The following is a 22,216-nucleotide window of genomic DNA, read 5'->3' as shown; positions in this document are numbered from 1 at the left end:
CCTCCTAAATGGCAACCTAATCCCTATGTGGGGGCCCATAGGCCTCTGGTCAAAAGTAGTGCACTGTATAGGGAATGGGATGCAATTTAAGATACTGTACGAAATGAACCTTGCGGTTGAATTACTTCTATCTATCTCTTCTGTGATAATTGATGGCATAAACCCATTGTCTGCTTTGATCCCCTTTAGGTGATTCTGAACACTGGGGTCCAAATGGCACCCTACCCCCCTATACTGTGCACTACTATTGACAGGGTACCATTGGTAATGAATATTTTGTTTGGGGATCAAAGATAAACGTGTCAACGAGGCTGGGAGAAAGATTCTGTCGTTTCTGTTACACACACAGATGCGCGCTCGCACTCACACAAATAAAAACACTGTTGATTCTGTTCCTCTCACTTTGTAAAAGTAGTTATATTTATTTACTTACAATGAGACACTGCAAAAACAAGGCTTTCATTACTCAGCTGTTCCTATTATTGTGTGTGTGTGTGTGTGTGTGTGTGTGTGTGTGTGTGTGTGTGTGTGTGTGTGTGTGTGTGTGTGTGTGTGTGTGTGTGTGTGTGTGTGTGTGTGTGTTAGCGTCGCTGTGGTGAGAATGTTTGTTGGTCTTGGTGTGAACGACCGGTCGTCATAGTTACCAGTTGTTTATGGCAGCCAGGCTGCTTTTTCAAGAGCAGGGTTCCTTGTGCCAAAGAATGCATACATACAGTGCCTTGCGAAAGTATTCGGCCCCCTTGAACTTTGCGACCTTTTGCCACATTTCAGGCTTCAAACATAAAGATATAAAACTGTATTTTTTGTGAAGAATCAACAACAAGTGGGACACAATCATGAAGTGGAACGACATTTATTGGATATTTCAAACTTTTTTAACAAATCAAAAACTGAAAAATTGGGCGTGCAAAATTATTCAGCCCCTTTACTTTCAGTGCAGCAAACTCTCTCCAGAAGTTCAGTGAGGATCTCTGAATGATCCAATGTTGACCTAAATGACTAATGATGATAAATACAATCCACCTGTGTGTAATCAAGTCTCCGTATAAATGCACCTGCACTGTGATAGTCTCAGAGGTCCGTTAAAAGCGCAGAGAGCATCATGAAGAACAAGGAACACACCAGGCAGGTCCGAGATACTGTTGTGAAGAAGTTTAAAGCCGGATTTGGATACAAAAAGATTTCCCAAGCTTTAAACATCCCAAGGAGCACTGTGCAAGCGATAATATTGAAATGGAAGGAGTATCAGACCACTGCAAATCTACCAAGACTTGGCCGTCCCTCTAAACTTTCAGCTCATACAAGGAGAAGACTGATCAGAGATGCAGCCAAGAGGCCCATGATCACTCTGGATGAACTGCAGAGATCTACATCTGAGGTGGGAGACTCTGTCCATAGGACAACAATCAGTCGTATATTGCACAAATCTGGCCTTTATGGAAGAGTGGCAAGAAGAAAGCCATTTCTTAAAGATATCCATAAAAAGTGTTGTTTAAAGTTTGCCACAAGCCACCTGGGAGACACACCAAACATGTGGAAGAAGGTGCTCTGGTCAGATGAAACCAAAATTGAACTTTTTGGCAACAATGCAAAACGTTATGTTTGGCGTAAAAGCAACACAGCTCATCACCCTGAACACACCATCCCCACTGTCAAACATGGTGGTGGCAGCATCATGGTTTGGGCCTGCTTTTCTTCAGCAGGGACAGGGAAGATGGTTAAAATTGATGGGAAGATGGATGGAGCCAAATACAGGACCATTCTGGAAGAAAACCTGATGGAGTCTGCAAAAGACCTGAGACTGGGATGGAGATTTGTCTTCCAACAAGACAATGATCCAAAACATAAAGCAAAATCTACAATGGAATGGTTCAACAATAAACATATCCAGGTGTTAGAATGGCGAAGTCAAAGTCCAGACCTGAATCCAATCGAGAATCTGTGGAAAGAACTGAAAACTGCTGTTCACAAATGCTCTCCATCCAACCTCACTGAGCTCGAGCTGTTTTGCATGGAGGAATGGGAAAAAATGTCAGTCTCTCGATGTGCAAAACTGATAGAGACATACCCCAAGCGACTTACAGCTGTAATCGCAGCAAAAGGTGGCGCTACAAAGTATTAACTTAAGGGGTCTGAATAATTTTGCACGCCCAATTTTTCAGTTTTTGATTTGTTAAAAAAGTTTTAAATATCCCATAAATGTCATTGCACTTCATGATTGTGTCCCACTTTGTGTCCCACAAAAAAATACAGTTTTATATCTTTATGTTTGAAGCCTGATGTGGCAAAAGGTCGCAAAGTTCAAGGGGGCCGAATACTTTCGCAAGGCACTGTACATACATAGACACACACACACACACACACACACACACACACACACACACACACATACACACATACACACACACACAGTTGAAGTCTGAAGTTTACATACACTTAGGTTGGGGTCATTAAAACTCGGTTTTTAAACCACTCCACAAATGTCTTGTTAACAAACTATAGTTTTAGCAAGTCTACTTTGCGCATTACACAAGTAATTTTTCAACCAATTGTTTACAGACAGATTATTTCACTTATAATTCCCTGTATCACAATTCCAGTGGGTCTGAAGTTTACATACACTAAGTTGACTGTGCCTTAAAACAGCTTGGAAAATTCCAGAAAATTATGTCATGGCTTTAGAAGCTTCTGTTAGGCTAATTGACATCATTTGAGTCAATTGGAGGTGTACCTGTGGATGTATTTCAAGACCTACCTTCAAACTCAGTGCCTCTTTGCTTGACATCATGGGAAAATCAAAAGAAATCCGTCAAGACCTCAGAAAAACAATTGTAGACAATGGTGCATCCTTGGGAGCAATATCCAAACGCCTGAAGGTACCACATTCATCTGTACAAACAATAGTACGCAAGTATTAACACCATGGGACCACGCAGCCGTCATATCGCTCAGGAAGGAGACGCGTTCTGTCACCTAGAGATGAACATACTTCGGTGCGAAAAGTGCAAATCAAACCCAGAACAACAGCAAAGGACCTTGTGAAGATGCTGGAGGAAATAGGTACAAAAGTATCTATATCCACAGTAAAACAAGTCCTATATCGACATAACCTGAAAGGCCGCTCAGCAAGGAAGAAGCCACCGCCACAGAACCGCCATAAAAAAGTCAGACTATGGTTTGCATCTGCACATGGGGACAAAGATCATACTTTTTGGAGAAATGTCCTCTGGTCTGATGAAACAAAAATATAACTGTTTGGCCATAATGACCATTGTTATGTTTGGAGGAGAAATGGGGAGGCTTGCAATCCGAAGAACACCATCCCAACTGTGAAGCACGGGGGTGGCAGCATTATGTTGTGGGGGTGCTTTGCTGCAGGAGGGACTGGTGCACTTCACAAAATAGATGGCATCTTGAGAGAGGAAAATGATGTGGATATATTGAAGCAACATCTCAAGACATCAGTCAGGAAGTTAAAGTTTGGTTGCAATTGGGTCTTCCAAATGGACATTGACCCGAAGCATACTTCCAAAGTTGTGGCAAAATGCCTTAAGGACAACAAAGTCAAGGTATTGGAGTGGCCATCACAAAGCCTCTGACCTCAATCCCATAGAACATTTGGGGGCAGAACTGAAAAAGCGTGTGCGAGCAAGGAGGCCTACAAACCTGACTCAGTTACACCAGCTCTGTCAGGAGGAATGGGCCAAAATTCACCCAACTTATTGTGAAACATTTGACCCAAGTTAAACAATTTAAAGGCAATGCTACCAAATACTAATTGAGTATATGTAAACCTCTGACCCACTGGGAATGTGATGAAAGAAATAACAGCGTAAATAAATCATTCTCTCTACTATTATTCTGACATTTAACATTCTTAAAATAAAGTGGTAATCCTAACTGACCTAAAACAGGGAATTTTTACTTGGATTAAATGTCAGGAATTGTGAAAAATTGAGTTTAAATGTATTTGGCTAAGGTGTATGTAAACTTCCGACTTCAACTGTACACACACACACACACACACACACACACACACACACACAGACACACACACACATGTTTTTCTTCTTCAGTACCCTCATGATGTAACTAACTGCTTCAAACTACAATTCAGTTTGGCTTCATATTGAGCCAAATTGTATGTAACAGTCATAACAACTAAAACCATCAAACTTCACTTTCTTTAATTTCTCCTCCCTGCCTCCCTCCGTCTCTGTGTAATTTCACCATTCGTGCCGATAAGTTATTTGGCCTGTTAAGTGACCATTATAATGATTGACATTATATCTGATCCCGCCAGAGACAGGGGGAAATGTTGAGGAAACTCTGGTTTGTTTTCTGTCGTTCTGTCTCTCGAGGGGATATTCACTATTTCAAGGTCGAGGGTCTGGGTTTAGAACTTGTGTTGCCATGGAGACCAGTTGACCCAAGTCCTTTCTGAGCTCCATCTTACTCTGCAAGCTGGCTCCCTCACTCTCGAAATTTAAGAGTGTGTGTGTGTGTGTGTGTGTGTGTGTGTGTGTGTGTGTGTGTGTGTGTGTGTGTGTGTGTGTGTGTGTGTGTGTGTGTGTGTGTGTGTGTGTGCGTCCAGGACCAAGGTTCAGAGTCCTTGTTCTAAACATTGTGGTGTTACATAGATGACGTGTATGTTGATGAAGTGAAGAAATCTGTCTGTCTGCTTGCCCGTCTGTCTGCCCGTTTGTCTGTCTGCCAGTCTGTCTGTCTGCCCGTCTGTCTGCCTGCCCGTCTGTCTGCCCGCCTGTCTGTCTGTCTGCCCGTCTGTCTGTGTCTTTCGTACCGTGGTGCATGAAGCCGTTGTCACACAGTTCCTTCCCCAAGATCAACGACTCCTCCCTCGTCCTGCAGTCCCCCTAGAAAGAGAGAGAGCGAGAAAGAGAGAGAGAATGGGGGGATAGTGAGTGGAGAGAGAGAGAGCGAGAGAGAGAGAGAGAGAGAGAGAGAGAGAGAGAGAGAGAGAGCGCGAGAGAGAGAGAATGGGGGGATAGTGAGTGGAGAGAGAGAGAGCGAGAGAGAGAGAGAGAATGGTGGGATAGTGAGTGGAGAGAGAGAGAGCAAGAGAATGGGGGGGATAGTGAGTGGAGAGAGAGAGAGGGGAGAGAGGGAGAGAATGTTTAAAGAACGGTCAAAGTGTCACACTCACACCGTCCCTTTGTTCTTCTGTCCAACAGGCTTGCAGACAAGCCACAACACACTAATTTCTCCAAACACACACACACACACACACACACACACACACACACACAGGATAGTTCCAGTCTTGAGTTGGTTCCATTGTAAAGCATTTCATTTACCCGTCAGTCAGTATCCTGTATGAGACTATCAATCTGTGAAGCTCAAAGCTCCATGTCAGGGCCAATAGAGATCAGTCATATAGTCACAATGATGTTCCCCCTCCGTCTGGCTTCCCCTAGTTCCTCCGTGGAACGGCAACCCGCACACATACACACTAGAAGACTCCGAGGTCTGTTTTGTGGTTTGTTGTCTCAGTCTGCGACCTCTGACCGGCCTGTTGACAAAACACACACTTCCCTGTTCCCTTTCTTCCTCTGTTTCTTTCTTCCTTCCTCTCTTTCATCTTTCAATGTTTTCCAGAGGGAGGGGGGGGGGGTTCCAAATATACATACATGTACATGCCAATAGAGACCATTCAGAATAACATGTGAAGGAGGGTTGGGGTTAGGGAGAGAAAGGAGGAAAGATGTAGGGTTAGGGATCAGGGGTCAGGAAAAGAAAGGAGGAAAGATGTAGGGTTAGGGATCAGGGGTCAGGAAAAGAAAGGAGGAAAGATGTAGGGTTAGGGATCAGGGGTCAGGAAAAGAAAGGAGGAAAGATGTAGGGTTAGGGATCAGGGGTCAGGAAAAGAAAGGAGGAAAGATGTAGGGTTAGGGATCAGGGGTCAGGAAAAGAAAGGAGGAAAGATGTAGGGTTAGGGATCAGGGGTCAGGAAAAGAAAGGAGGTGAGATGTAGGTTTTACCTGTGCTATGAGCCAGTCTATCAACTTGTTGGCCATCACCACCGACTTGTACGTTCTCAGGTGGTAGTCCTTGTCCCTGGGTGGACCGAAAAACAGAGACCAGTTAGAGACCAGGCTAGACATAGAACAGTTCTAATCCGACTTGGGACAGACTAAAGAACAGTTCTAACAGTCCACATCACCGAATCCCCTTCAACTTGACATTTGAACAGTGAAAGTAACAAGAACAAATGATCGTACGCCCCTGAGTTCTGTCAACTCTGAGCATCAAATGTAGATGTATTACTGCCCCAACTGGATGCGACTGTGGGAGACCCCAGAACATTTATGTTATCCATTCAGTACTGGTCAAGTACTTTGGTCAAGTACTTCATACTATCCATCAAAAGTAATGTCCGTCAGTAGAGACCCTAACAGGCTGTGGGTCTACAGGAGAGGGGAGAACATTTGTGTACTGTGTCTGAGTCCTCAAATGGCGCCCTATTCCCTACATAGTGCACTACGCTTGACTATATAAGGGAACAGGGTGATATTTGGGACTGTGTGTTATCACAGTGTTACCACTATGACTGACTCAGTCAGCTGACCCCTCCTCTGCCTGCCAGACCAGGGAATGTCACTGTCACACACACCCATACCGTGACACACACCCATTCTGTACGCACGTGTACACACACACACACACACACACACACACACACAAACCAGGAAATGTGACTGAACCGCGTCGGTGGGTGATTTTCCCATGAACACAGGGATCTCCCTACGGACACACAGGGGCTTTGGTCTGGGCTGGAAAGTCCAGGACCACCACAACCATAGTGGGACATTCAACTGCATTACTGTGTTACAGACACCGGGTCTGGACACTGATGAGGGCGGGGGTGGTGTGATGTATGGTATTTGTTAGTTAGGCACGTTGCTCTGCTGTGCCATGCCCAGACCTCCAGGAAAAGAGCCAGGGAGGCAGGAGGCTGGCTGTTTTCCCCCTCAGAATTAGCGAGCGGGCCTGGGGGTACGGACGGGGGGGTTAAGAGCAGGCTGTCAGAGTGAAAAACGAGGGGTAAAGACTGGGCCAGCGGGAAGCCATATGCCTGGCATAAGGAGGCAGAGCTGAACTGAAGAGCTAGTGGCTGAAAAGTGGTTAAGGTCAGAGAGGAGTTTCAGCTTTCCTTCTGCCCTCTGGACTACATTCCCTATAAATGGGAGGCAGCCCGGTCGCCTCTTAGGGTTAAGACACAATTCTCCGTCCTTTTCCAGAAGTGTGCACTTGCAAACTCACTGTGATGGATTTAAAATGGCTGCAGTGAGTTTCCGGGCACTGTTAAATGTGAGAAAGGGTTCAGGTGGGTGGAGAATTACTACGCAGCCCATTGGAAAAGGCAGCGTGTCCATATCGTACACATAACTGATTCTCATTTTTATGGACACCGCAAAGGGCTACTCTGAGTCGATATTCATGTCGCAAGAAGTAATTCCCCTCCACCACACCCACTAATTGGGGGAAACAAACAGTCTTTCCCATTGACCCTCGTTGTAAAAGAGCCAACTTTGGTCGATTTTTTTTTGTTATCCAGAAATAACAAAAAATGCTGAAAAGCTGCTGTGTGTCAGCGGTGTAAGAAACCCCCCTGAATGAGTAGGTGTTCTAACTCTTTACACCAGTACTGTATGTATATATTTACAAAAATATACATATATGGGGGATTGGAAATGATGCAGGCAATTACATTGATGGAAGCTACAATCTATCTGCAATATTAAAGCTGATCCACTCCCTAAAATAAATTATCATCATCATCATCATCATCATCATCATCAAGCCCAGTCCAGCAAGGCGAGACTGGCAGGCATACTGGCATACCTTTCATTATTTTACAATCCATAGGAATTGATCTGTTCAAACCACATCATTGTGTGTCCTGTCATTAGAGCCGGTAGAAGTGTAGGGCTCCGTCCCAAATGGCCCAAGTCAAAAGTAGTGCATTAGGTTGCCATTTGGAGCACAGGCACTGACTGCGGGGGCTGCATGTATCCCTACAGGAGAGAAGTGTAACACTAAAATGGCCCGAGGGACCCGGTTGTGGGGGCGGATTCACTGCTTTCTTGTGGGGAAAGTGGGGGCGTCACACACACACACACACACACACACACACTCGCTTCGTCAGCCAGGAAATTCCACCTAATTAGGTAGGGGCTGAACGCTCCAATTAGAGGCCTGGCATTCCAAGGGCCAGAGACCCATTGTGAAAGATACACACACGGCAGAGGCACTCATCACACACAGAGCCAGGAATGCATTGTGAGGGATACTCTCGCTCTCTCTCTCTCACACACACAATCTTTCTCTCTCCCTCTCTGTCTGTCTCTCCCTCACAAAACCTTAGGCATATTTCTACTCTGTGTCAACAAAGCTAGATTGCCAGGGTCATCCACCACTCTAGCTAGCTTAAGTTAATGTACCAGTACACTATTCTGTGTACAACTTATTTAATGGCAGACACACAGCTGAGCCTACCAGCAGGACTTTCTGTACACTTCAACTCTACTCCTCCCCTTCTCCCCACCATGGTCTCCTCCCCTTCTCCCCACCATGGTCTCCTCCTCTTCTACCCACCATGGTCTCCTCCTTTTCTCCCCACTATGGTCTCCTCCTCTTCTCCCCACCATGGTCTCCTCCTCTACCCCCCACCATGGTCTCCTCCTCTTCTACCCACCATGGTCTCCTCCTCTTCTACCCACCATGGTCTCTTCCTCTTCTACCCACCATGGTCTCCTCCTCTTCCCCTAACCACGGTCTCGTCCCCTTCTACCCACCATGGTCTCCTCCTCTTCTCCCCACCATGGTCTCCTCCTCTTCTCCTAACCACGGTCTCCTCCTCTTCTCCTAACAACGATCTCCTCCTCTTCTCCCCACCATGGTCTCCTCCTCTTCTCCCCACCATGGTCTCCTCCTCTACCCCCCACCATGGTCTCCTCCTCTACCCCCCACCATGGTCTCCTCCTCTTCTCCTAACTACGGTCTCCTCCTCTTCTCCTAACCACGGTCTCCTCCCCTTCTACCCACCATGGTCTCATCCTCTTCTACCCACCATGGTCTCCTCCTCTTCTCCTAACCACGGTCTCCTCCTCTTCTCCCCACCACGGTCTCCTCCTCTTCTACCCACCATGGTCTCCTCCTCTTCTACCCACCATGGTCTCCTCCTCTTCTACCCACCATGGTCTCCTCCTCTTCTCCCCACCATGGTCTCCTCCTCTTCTACCCACCATGGTCTCCTCCCCTTCTACCCACCATGGTCTCCTCCTCTTCTCCTAACCACGGTCTCCTCCCCTTCTACCCACCACGGTCTCCTCCTCTTCTACCCACCACGGTCTCCTCCTCTTCTCCCCACCATGGTCTCCTCCTCTTCTACCCACCATGGTCTCTTCCTCTTCTACCCACCATGGTCTCCTCCTCTACCCACCATGGTCTCCTCCTCTTCTACCCACCATGGTCTCTTCCTCTTCTCCTCAACATGGTCTCCTCCTCTTCTACCCACCATGGTCTTCTCCTCTTCTCCTAACCACGGTATCCTCCCCTTCTACCCACCATGGTCTCCTCCTATTCTACCCACCATGGTCTCTTCCTCTTCTCCTCACCATGGTCTCCTCCTCTTCTACCCACCATGGTCTTCTCCTCTTCTCCTAACCACGGTATCCTCCCCTTCTACCCACCATGGTCTCCTCCTCTTCTACCCACCATGGTCTCCTCCTCTTCTCCTAACCATGGTCTCCTCCTCTTCCACCCACCATGGTCTCCTCCTCTTCTACCCACCACGGTCTCCTCCTCTTCTCCCCACCATGGTCTCCTCCTCTTCTACCCACCATGGTCTCCTCCTCTTCTACCCACCATGGTCTCCTCCTCTTCTACCCACCATGGTCTCCTCCTTTTCTACCCACCACGGTCTCCTCCTCTTCTACCCACCATGGTCTCCTCCCCTTCTCCCCACCATGGTCTCCTCCTCTTCTCCCCACCATGGTCTCCTCCCCTTCTACCCACCATGGTCTCCTCCTCTTCTACCCACCATGGTCTCTTCCTCTTCTACCCACCATGGTCTCCTCCTCTTCCCCTAACCACGGTCTCCTCCCCTTCTACCCACCATGGTCTCCTCCTCTTCTCCCCACCATGGTCTCCTCCTCTTCTCCTAACCACGGTCTCCTCCCCTTCTACCCACCATGGTCTCCTCCTCTTCTACCCACCATGGTCTCCTCCTCTTCTACCCACCATGGTCTCCTCCTCTTCTCCTAACCACGGTCTCCTCCTCTTCTCCTAACAACAATCTCCTCCTCTTCTCCCAACAACGATCTCCTCCTCTTCTCCCCACCATGGTCTCCTCCTCTTCTCCCCACCATGGTCTCCTCCTCTTATCCCCACCATGGTCTCCTCCTCTACCCCCCACCATGGTCTCCTCCTCTTCTCCTAACCATGGTCTTCTCCTCTTCTCCTAACCACGGTATCCTCCCCTTCTACCCACCATGGTCTCCTCCTCTTCTACCCACCATGGTCTCCTCCTCTTCTCCTAACCATGGTCTCCTCCTCTTCTACCCACCACGGTCTCCTCCTCTTCTACCCACCACGGTCTCCTCCTCTTCTCCCCACCATGGTCTCCTCCTCTTCTACCCACCATGGTCTCCTCCTCTTCTACCCACCATGGTCTCCTCCTCTTCTACCCACCATGGTCTCCTCCTTTTCTACCCACCACGGTCTCCTCCTCTTCTACCCACCATGGTCTCCTCCCCTTCTCCCCACCATGGTCTCCTCCTCTTCTCCCCACCATGGTCTCCTCCCCTTCTACCCACCATGGTCTCCTCCTCTTCTACCCACCATGGTCTCTTCCTCTTCTACCCACCATGGTCTCCTCCTCTTCCCCTAACCACGGTCTCCTCCCCTTCTACCCACCATGGTCTCCTCCTCTTCTCCCCACCATGGTCTCCTCCTCTTCTCCTAACCACGGTCTCCTCCCCTTCTACCCACCATGGTCTCCTCCTCTTCTACCCACCATGGTCTCCTCCTCTTCTCCCCACCATGGTCTCCTCCTCTTCTCCTAACCACGGTCTCCTCCTCTTCTCCTAACAACAATCTCCTCCTCTTCTCCCCACCATGGTCTCCTCCTCTTCTCCCCACCATGGTCTCCTCCTCTTATCCCCACCATGGTCTCCTCCTCTACCCCCCACCATGGTCTCCTCCTCTTCTCCTAACCACGGTCTCCTCCTCTTCTCCTAACCACGGTCTCCTCCCCTTCTACCCACCATGGTCTCATCCTCTTCTACCCACCATGGTCTCCTCCTCTTCTCCTAACCACGGTCTCCTCCTCTTCTCCCCACCACGGTCTCCTCCTCTTCTACCCACCATGGTCTCCTCCTCTTCTACCCACCATGGTCTCCTCCCCTTCTACCCACCATGGTCTCCTCCTCTTCTCCTAACCACGGTCTCCTCCCCTTCTACCCACCATGGTCTCCTCCTCTTCTACCCACCACTGTCTCCTCCTCTTCTCCCCACCATGGTCTCCTCCTCTTCTACCCACCATGGTCTCCTCCTCTTCTACCCACCATGGTCTCCTCCTCTACCCACCATGGTCTCCTCCTCTTCTACCCACCATGGTCTTCTCCTCTTCTCCTAACCACGGTATCCTCCCCTTCTACCCACCATGGTCTCCTCCTCTTCTACCCACCATGGTCTCCTCCTCTTCTCCTAACCATGGTCTCCTCCTCTTCTACCCACCATGGTCTCCTCCTCTTCTACCCACCATGGTCTCCTCCTCTTCTACCCACCATGGTCTCTTCCTCTTCTCCTCACCATAGTCACCTCCTCTTCTACCCACCATGGTCTTCTCCTCTTCTCCTAACCACGGTATCCTCCCCTTCTACCCACCATGGTCTCCTCCTCTTCTACCCACCATGGTCTCTTCCTCTTCTCCTCACCATGGTCTCCTCCTCTTCTACCCACCATGGTCTTCTCCTCTTCTCCTAACCACGGTATCCTCCCCTTCTACCCACCATGGTCTCCGCCTCTTCTACCCACCATGGTCTCCTCCCCTTCTACCCACCATGGTCTCATCCTCTTCTACCCACCATGGTCTCCTCCTCTTCTCCTAACCACGGTCTCCTCCTCTTCTCCCCACCACGGTCTCCTCCTCTTCTACCCACCATGGTCTCCTCCTCTTCTACCCACCATGGTCTCCTCTCCTTCTACCCACCATGGTCTCCTCCTCTTCTACCCACCATGGTCTCCTCCTCTTCTACCCACCATGGTCTCCTCCTCTTCTACCCACCATGGTCTCCTCCTCTTCTACCCACCACGGTCTCCTCCTCTTCTCCCCACCATGGTCTCCTCCTCTTCTACCCACCATGGTCTCCTCCTCTTCTACCCACCATGGTCTCCTCCTCTTCTCCCCACCATGGTCTCCTCCTCTTCTACCCACCATGGTCTCCTCCTCTTCTACCCACCATGGTCTCCTCCCCTTCTACCCACCATGGTCTCCTCCTCTTCTCCCCACCATGGTCTCCTCCTCTTCTACCCACCATGGTCTCCTCCTCTTCTACCCACCATAGTCTCCTCCTCTTCTCCCCACCATGGTCTCCTCCTCTTCTCCCCACCATGGTCTCCTCCTCTATCCCCCACCATGGTCTCCTCCTCTATCCCCCACCATGGTCTCCTCCTCTATCCCAAACCATGGTCTCCTCCTCTCTCCTCCTCTATCCCAAACCATGGTCTCCTCCTCTCTCCTCCTCTATCCCAAACCATGGTCTCCTCTTCTATCCCAAACCATGGTCTCCTTCTCTCTCCTCATCTATCCCCCACCATGGTCTACTCCTCTCTCTTCCTCTATCTCAAACCATGGTCTCCTCCTCTATCTCAAATATGGTCTCCTCCTCTATCTCAAACCATGGTCTCCTCCTCTATCCCCCACCATGGTCTCCTCCTCTATCACAAACCATGGTCTCTTCCTCTCTCCTCCTCTACCCCCCACCATGGTCTCCTCCTCTACCCCTCACCATGGTCTCCTCCTCTATCCCCCGTCTTGGTCTCCTCCTCTATCCCCCGTCTTGGTCTCCTCCTCTATCCCCCAACATGGTCTCCTCCTCGCTCCTCCTCTACCCCCCACCATGGTCTCCTCCTCTATCCCCCACCATGGTCTCCTCCTCTATCCCCCAACATGGTCTCCTCCTCTCTGGTCTCCTCCTCTACCCCCCACCATGGTCTCCTCCTCTATCCCCCACCATGGTCTCCTCCACTATCCCCCACCATGGTCTCCTCCACTATCCCCCACCATGGTCTCCTCCTCTATCCCAAACATGGTTCCCCATCATGGTCTCCTCCTCTCTCCTCCTCTACCCCCCACCATGGTCTCCTCCTCTATCCCACACCATGGTCTCCTCCTCTACCCCCCACCATGGTCTCCTCCTCTATCCCCCACCATGGTCTCCTCCTCTACCCCCCACCATGGTCTCATCCTCTACCCCCCACCATGGTCTCCTCCTCTCTCCTCCTCTACCCCCCACCATGGTCTCCTCCTCTCTGGTCTCCTCCTCTCTCCTGCTCTACCCCCCATGGTCTCCTCCTCTACGTGTCTGTCTATATTGATCCTATGGCCTTTAGTGGGTCTGTAGCATTTGGGCTGTGACCTACATAAACACTGCTGTGGAAAGCAGACATCGATTTGGTCGCTTTTAACATCCGATCTGAAACTGACCGTTCGACTCTCAAGCAATCGATAGCAATGTTTAATAAATGAAGCTGTTTTTAGGAGGTCGATATTGCTCCTATACGTGCCTGTGCGCCAAATGGCACCCTATTCCCGTAATAGTGCACTACTTTTCACCAGGGTCCGTCGAGATCCGGTAAAAAGTAGTGCACTATGCAGGGAATAGGGTTCTATTTGGGATGCGGCCAGTGTCAACAGTGTCAGAGCTCAGGATATACAAATATTTGGTGTCAAAGCCCATATCAGTCGACACGTCTCTTATCCTCTGTAGGCGAGCTGGCAGACACATGCACCCCGGGTTCAGCATCCAGCTACGGAAATATTCATGCAACACACCTTCTGAACAGACTAAATTGAAAACAGGTGCGATCTGGGTAATCCTGGCACGCCCACTTCCTTCGCCACAGTACACGAAGCGGACCGTTGCTCAACGGAACAGAGTGTCGATGGACAGTTGGGATGAAGAGCGTGTTAACTGACGCCATGTCCGCTTCCTTAGTGTTGTTTGTGTAACAATATAAGAGAACATTAGGGGACATTACTCTGTCATCCGGCCAGCATTGATGGAGTCATCAGCCCCACACCGTGGAATCATCCCACATGACAACCTATTCCCTTTATAGTGCACTACTTTTGACCAGAGCCCTATTGAATAGGTTGCCATTTGGGATGATTGCATGGTGTTCTGGCTAATGTGTTACACCACAGAGGCAGTGTTTCTGTTATTGGATGTCTGTGTTGGACATGAAATGGCCTGAGGCGATGCTTTGATTCAACGCTAATGAGACTGTAGCTACAGGGGCTGATGACTCCATCAATACTGGATGGGAGAAACATTTCTCTTATAGGCACTGTGTTAATGCCTAAGTACTGTTAGAAGTGTGTGTAAAGTACTGTCCTGTAAGCACTACCCCCTCTCCTCTCCTCTCTCCTCTACCCCTCTCGTCTCCTCTCTCCTCTACCCCTCTCCTCTCTCCTCTACCCCTCTCCTCTCTCCTCTACCCCTCTCCTCTCTCCCTCTACTCTCTCCTCTCCTCTCTCCTCTACCCCTCTCCTCTCCTCTCTCCTCTACCCCTCTCCTCTACCCCTCTCCTCTCTCCTCTACCCCTCTCCTCTACCTCTCTCCTCTCCTCCTCTCCTCTCTCCTCTACCCCTCTCCTCTCCTCTCTCCTCTACCCCTCTCCTCTCCTCTCTCCTCTACCCCTCTCCTCTCCTCTCCTCTCTCCCTCTCCTCTTCTCTCTCCTCTCCTCTCCTCTCTCCTCTCTCCCCCTCTCCTCTACCCCTCTCCTCTCCTCTCTCCTCTACCCCTCTCCTCTCCACTCTCCTCTACCCCTCTCCTCTACCCCTCTCGTCTCCTCTCTCCTCTACCCCTCTCCTCTCCTCTCCTCTCCTCTCTCCTCTACCCCTCTCCCCCTCTCCTCTACCCCTCTCCTCTACCCCTCTCCTCTCCTCTCTCCTCTACTCGCTCTTCTCCTCTCCTTTCTCCTCTACCCCCACTCTCTTCTCCTCCTCTACCCTCTCTTCTCCTTTCTCCTCTACCCCCTCTCTTCTCCTCCACTACCCCCTCTCTCCTCTCCTCCACTACCCCTCTCTCCTCCCCTCTCCTCCCTCTCCTCTTCTCCTATCCTCCTCTCCCACCTCTCCCACCTCTCCTCTACCCCCTCTCCTCCTCTACCCCCTCTCCTCTCCTCTCCTCTCCTACTGTAGCTACAGGGGTGGATGGCTCCATCAGTATTGTATGGAGTCAGTAGTAGATCTAGTTCTAGGACTATCCCTAGTACTGCCCCACTCCATAACCCTCCACACCAACTCCTTCCATCTCCCCTGCTCTCCTCTCTCTCAAACCTTGGCTCTCCCCTGCTCTCCTCTCTCTCAAACCTTGGCTCTCCCCTGCTCTCCTCTCTCTCAAACCTTGGCTCTCCCCTGCTCTCAAACCTTGGCTCTATCCTGCTCTCAAACCTTGGCTCTCCCCTGCTCTCCTCTCTCAAACCTTGGCTCTCCCCTGCTCTCCTCTCTCTCAAACCTTGTCTTTCCAAACAATGACTTCATACTTTAGTTCATCATGTAATTTTTCCCTCTCATTTCTCCTTCTCTGTGGTGCTGGTGCTATTTAAAGTTCTGAGAACTGGGCGCTACGGTAACACTGGGCCGGCCCACCTGCCAGAGACGGGGAGAGACACGTGTAATGGACTGGAAGACGCAGTGGCCACCTGGCGTGGCCTAGTCTGCGTCTCCCAAATGGCACCCTATCCCCTACATAGGGTATGACTTCAGACCTTAGCCCTATGGGCCTTGGTCGAAAGTATTACACTATATAGGGGAAAGGCTGTCACTTGAGACACATCCCTACCGTACTGTACCTGATGACCGGAGTGAAGAGACTATGGAGCCTGCAGAAGAGTCTGACACCCTGTAGGGAGGGAGACACAGGAAGAGAGATATTTCATTAGAAGTATGATAACAGCTGAATGTTGCTACATGTCTCCCGATACAACGGAGCAGATGAGTGTCTGTTCATCCGGACCCCCCAGAAGAGGAGAACTGGTTACCTTGGAGATGACGTCCTGCATGTCACTCCTGGGGTGGTAGGTCCCGTCGTCGTAGCGGAAACGGTACAGCACCGGCTCTGGCTTGAACTGGTGTTTGTCTGTGACTGAAGACACAATTGGCAAGGTGAAATACATACGAAGCATGATATCACGGTTGGATGGAGCGTTGTAGTTCATCTTTTAAGCATGTTCCATTACAGTTATTATGATAACCAATCCTGGATACTTATTCATTAGTGTGTGTGTGTGTGTGTGTGTTAGACAGAGAGCTATCAGGGGCTGGGAGTTAAGGGGGCTAGCCTCACCACCAGGGAGTAGAACTAACTAAAGTCTAAACCCCTGGACTCACTCGGCGTTAGGAAGCAATAAAGCAGTGGGAGTGATTTAGGACCCCGCTTGGCCACAGGCCCAATTCTTTTCAGGAACAAATAAAACACGTACAGAGCCGTGTGGAAAGGTACCGTCTGTCTGTGTGTGTGTGTGTGTGTGTGTGTGTGTGTGTGTGTGTGTGTGTGTGTGTCTGTGTGTGTGTGTGTGTGTGTGTGTGTGTGTGTGTGTGTGTGTGTGTGTGTGTGTGTGTGTAAATGATGTAAGCAGGACCCCGGCCACAGCTCGACACACTAAATGCATCACACAGTCCTAATCCGCAGCCGCAGAGCAGCCATTTTAAACTATATTAAATAAACGGCATGGTGAGAAGAGATGGTTATATGTAAGCTGTTATCTAAACAGCCTGGTAGGAGAGAGAGACAGGAGTTTTAAATAAGACATCTGCTCTACACTGGTCTATGTAAATAAAAAACATACGGGCGAAATTACTGGTCTGAAAGGCTTCACTTGTTGAACCCAAAGCTATTTATCACACACACACACACACACACACACACACACACAGAGAGAGACAGACAGACAGACAGACAGACAGACGGACGGACGGACGGATGGACGGACAGACGGAGAGACACACACACACAGAGACAGAGAGAGACAGACAGATGGAGACACAGACAGACAGCCTAGACACACAGACAGAGAGAGGTGGGCTGTGAAATGCTTAAAACACAGTACTACACGATGCCTTTTTAAAACTGTTCAACCTGGTTTTGGAGAGGGGCTGCTTCCCTGATATGTGGAACCGGAAGCTCATAACCCCCAATATATATATATATATATATATATTTATAAAAGGTGACAAATTAGACCCTAATAACTATAGAGGAATATGTGTCACCAGTAAAATGGGAAACCGCTCTGCCGTATCCTCTTACCCAAACACAGAACAGACCACATTACACACACTAATTAACCAGCATGTTCAACAGAAAAGCAGAGGGAAACTATTTGAATGTTTTGTTGATTTAAGAATGCTTTTGATTCCTTCTGGCATGATGGATTATATTAAAAAACCCTCCAAAGTGACATTGGGGGTAAAATATATGACATCATAAAATCGATTTACTCAAACAACGCATGTAGTATTAAACTGAAAAATAACATTGTTTTTTTGCACAAGGGCAATGGGTGAGACAAGGGTGCAGTTTACAACGTAAACCCATATCTATTGGGTAAAATACCAGTGTGCCATCACAGCAGCAAGATTTGTGACCTGTTGCCACAAGAAAAGGTCAACAAGTGAAGAACAAACCCATTGTAAATACAACCCATGTCTATGTTAAGTTATCTTCCCAATTGTACTTTTAACTGTTTGCACATAATATGACATTTGAAATGTCTTCAATATTGTGTAACATTTGGGATTGTAATGTTTACTGTTTATTTAACTTTTGTTTATTATCTACTTCACTTGCTTCGGCAATGTTAACATGTGTTTCTCATGCCAATAAAGCCCTTAAATTGAATAAGACAGAGAGACATACAGATGGAGAGAGAGAGAGAGAGACAGAGAGAGTCAGAGAGAGAGACAGAGAGAGACAGAGAGAGACAGAGACAGAGATAGAGACAGAGAGACAGAGAGAGACAGAGACAGAGAGACGGAGAGACGGAGAGACAGAGAGACGGAGAGACGGAGAGAGACGGAGAGAGAGACGGAGAGAGAGAGAGAGAGACAGAGACAGAGACAGAGAGAGACAGAGAGACGGAGAGAGACGGAGAGAGACGGAGAGAGACAGAGAGAGACAGCGAGAGACAGAGAGAGACAGAGAGAGACGGAGAGAGAGAGACGGAGAGAGAGACGGAGAGAGAGACGGAGAGAGAGACGGAGAGAGACGGAGAGAGAGACGGAGAGAGAGACGGAGAGAGAGACAGAGAGAGACAGAGAGAGAGACATAGAGAGACGGAGAGAGACGGAGAGAGAGAGAGAGAAAGACAGAGAGAGAGAGAGAGAGACAGAGAGAGACAGAGAGAGAGAGAGAGAGAGAGACAGAGAGAGACAGAGAGAGAGAGAGAGAGAGAGAGATCTCCAAACCTTCCATAACAAAGGCATCTATTGGGTGAAATACCACAGTGTGCCATCACAGCAGCAAGATTTGTGACCTGTTGCCACAAGGGCAACCAGTGAAGAACACCATTGTAAATACAACCCATATTTATGTTTATTTATTTTCACTTTACTATTTGTACATCGTTACAACATGACATAATGACATTTGAAAAAGTCATTTTTTTATTGTTTATTGTCTATTTCACTTGCTTTGGCAAACATATGTTTCCCATGCCAATAAAGCCCTTTGAATTGAATTGAGAGAGAGAGGAGAGAGAGAAAGAAAGAGGAAGACAGAGAAAGAGGGTGGAAGAGAGAAAAGATGGGGAGGAGAGGTACAGTATTCAGAGCAAGCTTTCAGCTGTATGTACTGTATACTGTATAGATAAATACACTGTAGGTATACTGTATAGATAAATACACTGTAGGTATACGATATACTGTATAGATAAATACATTGTAGGTATACGGTATACTGTATAGATATATACACTGTAGGTATACGGTATACTGTATAGATAAATACACTGTAGGTATACTGTATAGACAAATACATTGTAGGTATACAGTATACTGTATAGATAAATACACTGTAGGTATACTGTATGCTGTATAGATAAATACACTGTAGGTATACGGTATAGATAAATACACTGTAGGTATACTGTATGTTCTTGTTTCTGAGGATGATGAGAATCAGGACATTTAGGAAGGACTAGGGATAACAAGGTGTGAGAGACAGAAGTGTGATTGTTATGAGTATGAGGAACATCGAGGTGAAGGAAGAGGAGGAAGAGGAAGATGTTTCAGGTTTAGATGTAGGTGGAAGAAACTTGGGGGGGGGGGGTCAAATAAAATCACTGAAGGCCAAATTCGACCCTGGACTACATGATGATGAACATACAGTATAGTGAATCACTTACCATGGTGTATGATGCCATTCTCCAGTAGAGCCTGTCCCAGATGAACCCCCTCCTCTGGGTTATCAGTCTCCCCAATGTCCACCAGCCAGCTCACAAACTCACTGAGGGGACAGGAAATAACACAACACCGTTAATAACACAACACTAATGTCCACCAGCCAGCTCATTATCTCACTAGGGGGGCAGGAAATAACACATTGTCTATCATAAACTCACCGGGGACACACAAAAACAATTCAAACCCGTCAAACAATGGTCACTGTGGAGACTTAAAACATACAACACCAAAACACTAATTAAGAAGACGTAAACCTAAAAACACTGCTCATCAGCCGACCCAGGACACAAACTCACTGTAGCTTAATAGAGGGAGTAGCCAGCCAGCGGTCCAACGGATGTCTCTACGGCAGTGAACGTGGAGAAGGAGCAGAATGCCTCCGATTACAGGGTCCCAGAGAGTGTTTTAACACCGTAACAAACACCTTCTCAAAATATAAAGTTTCTCCAAATGTTCCCCTTTATAGACGTGACTATGGCAACAAACACAGGCAACGTCCCTAATTACACCCTTTTCCCTAAATAGTAGTGATGGGGGGGAATGGATAGTTACATATCGCAATATTATTTTGGAATGATATTATATTGATATTTGAATATTAGTATCGATTTAAAAATATATATATATTATACTACAGTTGTTAGCATTAGCTAGCGCTCACTAGCATAGGGCTCAAAAGTAGTGCACTATATAGGGAATCGCATGCCCTTTGGGCCACAGTCTTACTGCTGACCAGATTCTTATTTATTTTTGGGGGTCTTTTCTGTTTGTTAAATCTCCCGGGGAGGGTTTAGTTAATCTGTTTGTCTTGTCCAACTGTGCTCTTATTTGTTTTTGACAAACACACGACACCCATCAAATCTGTGAGTGTCTGGTGGCTTTCTGAGTAGAGCTGGTAAAAACAGAGATCATTTTGATGTTGATCATTTCGAACTAGGGAGGAAACAAACAGCAAGAGTAGAAATAAACACCGTCCTAATCTAATTCTTTATGGCCTAAACAAGCTAAATATGACACTTCTGTATAATTCTGTATTCCTGCGGAAGAGAGAGACCGAGAGAAGGAGAGTAGAGAAAAAGATGGACAGAGAGAAAGAGGGCGACAGAGAGAGAAAGATATCAGATTCATCCTCAGCATTCCCTCCCTCTACAGAACCCCAACAACAAACATGCCCAGCTTCACCAGTGGAATTCTGTGGTCTTCCTACACTGTTGCCACGTTCAAGACAACTGGGAACTGGGAAAAATACGAGGTCAAACCATGATCTTCAGGTCGGAGCTCTAGACAGAGGCCCGAGTTGGTATTCCGAGTTGGATGACCATTCAAAACGATTTTTCCCAGTCAGAGATAGTTTTTTTCAGAGTTCACTGATGTTTTGAACGCGGCACGTCTTCCAAACTCCCGACCGGGAATAACAGTAGAGTCACTGCAGAGCGAAGGGCTGGGGCAGGAGGGTGTGTGTGTGTGTGTGTGTGTGTGTAGTAGTAGGAGTGAAGGACAGGGCAGGGCTGACAGGGGTTGGACTGATCTCAGAGAGAAACAAATCTCCTGGTTTCTCTACTCTCCTCACGGCACACCTAGCTTCCTCCCTATCCTTCTCTCCCCCTTTCCTCCACCTCTTACCCACATTCTCTCTTTCCCCTCGCCCTCACCCTCGCTCTCCCCTTCTCCTCCCTCTCATTCCGCCTCCTATCATTCCGCCTCCTATCATTCCGCCTCCTATCTCCACTACCAGAGTGGACAGAGCCAGATGAGAAAACCCCCAGAATGGAGGATAGATTAGTCAACCCGTCAACCCCCTGTCACCCTGCCACAGAGAGAAGAACACCTGGGAGTAATACAGGTCACTTACGCAATGAATGGCAGCCTGGAACAGTTTCAATCTGCTCCCTGTCTGCATCCCAAATGGCACACTATTCCCCACGGGCCCTGGTCAAAAGTAGTGTGCAGTATAAAGGGAATAGGGTGCTATTTGGTACGCGAACCACAGTCCACACTAGTTGACACTGAGTGGACAAAACAACGTGCTCTTTCCGTGACATAGACTGAGCGCAAGAAGAATCCAGGTGAAGGCTATGATCCCTTATTCATGTTGAATGGTAGTAGGTGCCAGGCACACCCTATTCATGTTGAATGGTAGTAGGTGCCAGGCACACCCTATTCATGTTGAATGGTAGTAGGTGCCAGGCACACCTTATTCATGTTGAATGGTAGTAGGTGCCAGGCACACCTTATTCATGTTGAATGGTAGTAGGTGCCAGGCACACCTTATTCATGTTGAATGGTAGTAGGTGCCAGGCACACCTTATTCATGTTGAATGGTAGTAGGTGCCAGGCACACCTTATTCATGTTGAATGGTAGTAGGTGCCAGGCACACCTTATTCATGTTGAATGGTAGTAGGTGCCAGGCACACCTTATTCATGTTGAATGGTAGTGGTTTGAATGTGTTTAAGAACTGCAACGCTGCTGGGTTTTTCACGCTCAACAGTTTCCCGTGTG

At 48.3% G+C, this 22,216-nt stretch overlaps 1 protein-coding gene across 2 annotated transcripts in view; it reads right to left on the bottom strand.

Moving 5' to 3' along the window:
- prex2 (phosphatidylinositol-3,4,5-trisphosphate-dependent Rac exchange factor 2) overlaps positions 1 to 22,216 on the bottom strand; it is a 203,376-nt gene that overhangs the window by 115,150 nt on the left and 66,010 nt on the right. For both annotated transcript variants that reach the window (XM_036944100.2, XM_036944101.2), the window contains exons 11-15: positions 19,658 to 19,758; positions 16,295 to 16,398; positions 16,106 to 16,155; positions 6,000 to 6,075; positions 4,802 to 4,874 (exon numbers count right to left, since the gene is read on the bottom strand). In XM_036944100.2, coding sequence (XP_036799995.1) covers positions 4,802 to 4,874; positions 6,000 to 6,075; positions 16,106 to 16,155; positions 16,295 to 16,398; positions 19,658 to 19,758 — 404 coding nt within the window. The remainder of the gene's footprint in view (positions 1 to 4,801; positions 4,875 to 5,999; positions 6,076 to 16,105; positions 16,156 to 16,294; positions 16,399 to 19,657; positions 19,759 to 22,216) is intronic.

The sequence above is a fragment of the Oncorhynchus mykiss genome, chromosome 15 (genome assembly GCF_057628025.1).
Source record: "Oncorhynchus mykiss isolate SJ-2025 chromosome 15, ASM5762802v1, whole genome shotgun sequence".
Lineage (NCBI taxonomy): Eukaryota > Metazoa > Chordata > Actinopteri > Salmoniformes > Salmonidae > Oncorhynchus > Oncorhynchus mykiss.
The sequence above is the reverse complement of the archived record's forward strand: the minus strand, read 5'-3'. Positions and strand labels throughout refer to the sequence as shown.